A 5,788-nucleotide genomic window follows, 5' to 3' on the forward strand; every position below is an offset into this window, starting at 1 on the left:
CGGTCGGCAGTCCACATCGGTAGGCTAAGACTTTGGAGAGGGCAGTTGGGTCGATAACATCCCAGGAGCATCCTTTGTTGGTCTTGATATCGTGTAGAGATTTACCGTTAACCAAGTTGAACTGTGCTGAGTGAGCAGCGCATAAGACATCCTCTTGATTCCAAGCTTGGTTCCATTCACACTCCAGGACAGTGGCATTAGGAGCTTGAGCATTAGACCGCAGGACAGAGAGAACCAATCGCAGTATATGGACTCGGTCTAGTACGGAGTCGACATCCCATGAATCACGGGCAATTGCTTCGATCAATGGCTCTGCCGTTGGGTGAGGCGCTGGGGGGTTCTGACCGAGATCATCACGGATTGCAAGGACGCAATCAACGGCACGACAAACATCCTCACAAAAGTCATCTGAGCCGGAGGTTATAGACGCTATCATAGAGAATGGTTGACGATCATAAGCTGCTATACCTCCGGTAGGGTCATCATCTTCTATCAGACAGCAGCAGGAGTCAAAGTCACCTTCTAAGTCCCTCTCTTGCTCTTCCAGGTCTTCGTGGGAGATGCTTGGGAGATCCTCTCGAAGGGACATAGCTGGTGCAGACGCGGCGTTGACCATGAGCCGTATTTCATCGTGAGAGATAGACCCCGCCCAGCAGCAATGCTCTCCGGCACACTCGCCTTTGTCGGACCCCATCAACTGTGATGGCTTGAGGTTATCAGACTTCTTATAGGCAGCCAAAAGCTCACCCAATCTAGTGGTTGTCGTGCCCGTCTTGACAGGCCGGTCCAACAACCGGCTGGCTGAGTCAGCATAGTGGTTAGTAGCACCCGCCAAGTGTGATAGCGACAACCGACCATACTGCCTGATGACCTTAAGCTCCTCTGAGATAGAGTCAATGAGTCGTATGATGGCGCGTCGCTCAAGAATCTTCGAGCTCTGTAGCTTCAGTACAGCCTCATCATTGGACAGCCAGCTACAACTAGACTTGTTGTCGGTACGGAAGTCGACATTAAAGATGAGGTGTGAGCATTTCGTGAGGGCTGTGAGAGTGGTACGATGGTAGGATATCAACTCAGCCGCTCTACGAATGCCTTGTAAGCACATCAGTAGCTCTCTCCTATTCGATGAATAGGAGATTTGCCGAGCCGAGAAACGATACACATCTTGAAGGATAATGTCGTCGTCTATCCTTACCACCGTAGCGCCGCCATAGAGCGAAGCATCGGTCTCAACGATAATGGTGACCTCAGATTGCCCCTTAGAACGAAGAGGGGATAGATGACGACATGACGAAGACGATTCACAGACCTCTCTTGCCCACAGCACCACCGCTTCGTAGGCCTGTTGCTCGGTCGAAGGCATAGTCGTCAAGTCACAGTGCTGGTGCCAAGGAGAGCTAGGGAAATTCCTAGCAATAATGACCTTCAAGAGATCACTGATGAGCCTTCGTTCTCCATGGACCCGTCCCTGGTCGAAGCTAAGCTTACCACCGACCGCGAAAATATCGATCTTACTAGGTCGCTGAGCCAACACCGGATCTTTCTTCAGGAAGTCCATAGCTTTCGCCATGCGAGAAGCCGCATCACAGCTCATACATAGTCGTGCTGGAAGACCACCACAGATTGCTGTATAGGAGAAGACCACGCCCAGCACTCCAATAACTTCAGCTATAGGGAAGAGTAGGCCAAACTGCTTACATGTCTTCTCGGCCTCCTGACGATTGTCCTCAGTCGTCAAAATGGCACACTTCTTGGGCTGGCAGTTAAACGCCAGAAAGACCAAGACCTGTAATAAGATAGCCATGAGGTGGAGGATAATTGTGCAGATGAAGCCGGAGCAGACGATATCATCAGCAAAATACTGGAGGTTGGAGGTGAGGTCGACAGGGTAACGAGTGTGCGTATCTCCATGATCGCTATGATTCGAGACCACCGAAACCACTGACGGTGACTGCAAAACAGATGAGCAGTTCTTGACAGCCTCGACACTCGATCCTAGTGTGCCACTCAGAGAGCTGGGACCTATACTTGTTCCAAACAATGATCTTGTAGACCAAAAGGTGCCAAGCGCTGTGTGCAGCACGAAGTGGGTAGTGCCAGACTCCGCACTGATTCTGATGGCGTAGAACGCCGAAGATATGTCGGCGCCAACGATTATTGATGGACCAGTCAAGCGGATGATAGACAGTACTTTCCACAAGTCTGGATTGCGCGAGCTAGCGCGAGGTAGAGCAGCATTGCAAGCTCGCAAATCACAAACGAGCCTTGGTCGCTTGGAACCATTGATCAGGAAAACATTAGCAGCTGGGGTGGGGCTGACAGTCGTAGTCGCTGGGGCCGATACCCACCACTTCTTGGTGACGTAATCTTCTATCATCGAGTTATAGGCGACCTTGAGGTCAGGAGACAGTCGCTTGAAGAGAGGAGTGGCGAAGTTCCTGGGTGATGGCCTTGTCGATAGAGTTGACGCGGGTAAAAACAGTTCACCAACATGTGTTTGATGTGGAGAGTCTAGGTGCTCGACCGGGCACAGTTCTCGGATACGACAGCGATAACCCCTCGACAGAGGAAGATCACGCCATCCTTTGGCAACCAGTGCTTGGAGAATATCGAGAGCGAGCTTTTTGTCTTGATTACATAGTTGAGTAGGAGGATCAGGGGGAGCTACCACCGGGGGTAGTGATACCAATGACTTCGGGTCAGTGTCGTCCACCAGATAGATGGTAGCGAGGGAGGGCGCAGCCGGTAGTTGTGTCGATACAGGAGTAGCCTCATATACCAAACGGCCAGAGAGGGTAACGGAGTCGAGGCCAACGCATACGAGACACCAAGCCTTGATCAAATCTCTACCAATGAGACAATAGGGCCGATAAAGTCGCTCACGGCAGTTTAACACACGGAGAGTATGATGGCCAGCATTGAAGTACTCACCAGAGCGTATATCCCGAACCATGATTGAGCAGGGAATACTTGTGTTGATGTTGACCTGACTTCCGTTAGCTAGGGTCACTGCAACTGGCTGATGGAGAGGATCTGTCTGAAATGCCAGTATGAACGACTCTGGCACCACGATATACGAGCTGGTAGCACCGGTATCGAGCACTCCTCGGACTCGTAGGTCAGCCTTGGTGTCTGAACGGTGAGGTTGAGAGAGCGATAAGCCGAAAGATATCTCAGGATGATGACGACCTTCGTCGACGGCAGCAACATAGTCGTCGATCAAATCGTGTGATAGATGGTCGGAAGAGTTTGCTCCCACAGCGTTAGCTGAGGGAGCAGTAGAAGTAGGCATAGATAATACGGGCAATCGACAGTCGCCTACTGACTGCGACGCCCGGAGTCGTTTTTTGACTTGAAGTCAGGGTCATATGGCTTGACCAGAGTGAATGAGTCCTTGTTCGAAAAGTATTCGGCTATGACTTTCTCAGCGTCCGCTTTGGAGTCAAACGCGACCAGGCCGTACCGTTTCCCTTGGCGGGAAACCAGAAATCGCACGTCAGAGGCGTTGTTGAAACCTGGGTCGGTAGGAGTGGATGAACGTAGAGCCTTCCCCATGACGATGATGACAAAATTCTGTTTCCGCGCCCAGTCATTGGCCTCCTTGTGTTGGCGACGAGCTTCAGTTATCGCACTAGGTGGTGCTCTGGTACTGTTGGTAGTAGAGTCGCTAACTTTGGAGATCTTGTCTCTCATGTCCTCTCGACGAGAGCCACGGTTAGATTCAGGTGGCACCTTTCGAAAGTCAGTCGACGCCAAGAGGGACTGTGCCACGTCCGAGAGATACCAAAATAGAGTGCTGATCGGACGGAGCATCTAGGGGTAGCTTGAGCTGCCATGGTTTAGTGGTAGGACTCGAAGTCGAGGAGCTGTTGTGTCGACATATCCTGGCCGTTTGATTAATTTCTTGAACTAGTTGTGAGTGGACATTAGGTGGGAGACACCGAAGAATGTCGTCGATGAAGTAAACACTGTCCTCAGGCGAGGAGTTGACGGTAGACGCCAATGTGTGGATCTGACGCAACTCAGAAATGAACCCATCGACATTAGAGTGGCCCTTGTATGTGAGCTGGGATATCTTACGGTTGAGCTCACGACGGATGTCTTCGGGCTTTGCAAACTTGTCGATGAGCGTGTTCTTGAGATGGTTCCAAGTAGCACCATAGGTATCAACCAAAGTGTTCGCCTCAGAGGCGACATTACGATGAGAGGAGAGACTCTCTATAGCCTTCTCAACCAACTGAGCTTCCACCTCCTTATCGGCAACGAAGGCCTTAGTCGAGTCGTCAAAAGTACCAAACTCGTTGCTGGCAAACCATTTCTCCAATCGTCTGAAGTGGGCTGGAAGCTGGTAGGGATCGATAAGACTTCGACCCTGCATAGGGAGACGATTAATATCGGCTCGTTTGGTTCTTGAGTCGTAAGGCCGACGACTGAGTGCCGAAGATAGGGCTCTGACTAGGCCAGAAACTGACTCAGTAGAGGTTGGCGTTGCGGTGGCGTTGTTGTTGGAGTCGTCCGCTGATAGAGTGGCCGAGTTCACCATGCAGGTCTCTCGCATTAACGCATTGATCTTGCTGGAAGCATTGTCAGCGGCGCCAGAGAGTGCGATGATCTCTGCTTCTAACGTAGCTTCCTCAGTCTCCAATAGCGCCAACTTGTTGTCATCAATGTCGTTGTCAGCCAAACGCTCCTGAACTTCGGTGCGCTTTTTACAATTGTTGGTCCGAAGACGACGTGCCGTTGACCGTAGCCGGGAAAGATCTTCTCGAGTAGAGGCGGCGTTGATGGAGGAGTTCAGTTCTACAGCTGTTACCATGTTAGATTCACCGGTGTCGAAGTAGATCAACTCAATACCAGTCGATTAGGGAATGATGATTATAATACTCCCAAATCTATCTTGGGATTGTCCAGCATGCTTCGTGGCGGTTACAAGTATCCAATGGCGAGCGAAGGATACAAATGAAAGATATGAATAACGCACACAGAAGATACTACTGGACAATAGGCTGAAATAGGTTAATTATTATTTAGATATCCTCGGTATCTTACACTCGACAGGATTCTGGGTGGTATGAGACGCAAGAGTGGCGATCCTAAGCAACAGCCAGAGGCTAATGTCACCTCTACCGTGGCCCTTACTCGGCCTAGGAACTGTGGTATCTGCAAGGCCCAGGATCATCCGACCTACTCCTGCCCCAACAAGAAGTTCTCGGAAGGTTGCTACTGGTGCGGCAAGACCGGTCACTTGGCTAGAGATTGTTACCAGAACCCGAATAAGGTGATCCGTAATACGGCCTCTAAGCCCCCTGGAGGTTCCCCCTTACCGCTGGGAAACCCCCAAGGCGGTCGATAAGCGGCCCTCGATCGCCAGTACCATTTGCCCTGGAGACTTTCGGCGGGTCTTATGGCAATTTTCTTTACGCCGATATTTCATCTGACAAGGCCGTTCGAGGTCCTTGTCATGCTCTAGTTGATACTGGTAGCTGTTATACTTTATTAGACGAACGTTGTGTCCCGGCTGGTGCCAAGATACAACCTGTTCGTGGACTTGAACTTATTTCTGCACAGGGTCATAGCTTCGATTTGCTAGGAGCTGTCGCCCTTACTCTGTCCTTGTACGATTCGACTAACTTAGATAGTCCTTGTTTACCGGAGGCAGACCCCCCGCCGCCGGGTCCGGACCTCCCTCCTGATATCGTGGTACCTATGGTATTTTTGGTGGTGAAGGCTTGTGTTCACCCTATCCTTCTAGGTAGCGACTTCTTGGCACACTATAGGATGTCTGTGG

At 51.0% G+C, this 5,788-nt stretch overlaps 2 protein-coding genes across 2 annotated transcripts in view; one reads left to right on the forward strand and one right to left on the reverse strand.

The window, feature by feature from the left end:
- Window positions 1-4,816, reverse strand: part of Pmar_PMAR029707 (hypothetical protein) — a gene marked incomplete at both ends in the record, with an annotated part of 5,936 nt that extends 1,120 nt beyond the window's left edge. Inside the window, 2 exons of the mRNA XM_002781427.1 lie at window positions 106-2,846; window positions 3,942-4,816. Of these exons, the coding sequence (XP_002781473.1) occupies window positions 106-2,846; window positions 3,942-4,816 (3,616 nt within the window). The remainder of the gene's footprint in view (window positions 1-105; window positions 2,847-3,941) is intronic.
- Window positions 4,817-5,071: 255 nt separating this feature from the next.
- Pmar_PMAR029708 (retrovirus polyprotein, putative) overlaps window positions 5,072-5,788 on the forward strand; it is a gene marked incomplete at both ends in the record, with an annotated part of 13,926 nt that continues 13,209 nt past the window's right edge. Inside the window, 2 exons of the mRNA XM_002781428.1 lie at window positions 5,072-5,278; window positions 5,569-5,752. Coding sequence (XP_002781474.1) covers window positions 5,072-5,278; window positions 5,569-5,752 — 391 coding nt within the window. The remainder of the gene's footprint in view (window positions 5,279-5,568; window positions 5,753-5,788) is intronic.

This window comes from Perkinsus marinus, assembly GCF_000006405.1.
Source record: "Perkinsus marinus ATCC 50983 genomic scaffold scf_1104296942480, whole genome shotgun sequence".
NCBI lineage: Eukaryota > Perkinsozoa > Perkinsida > Perkinsidae > Perkinsus > Perkinsus marinus.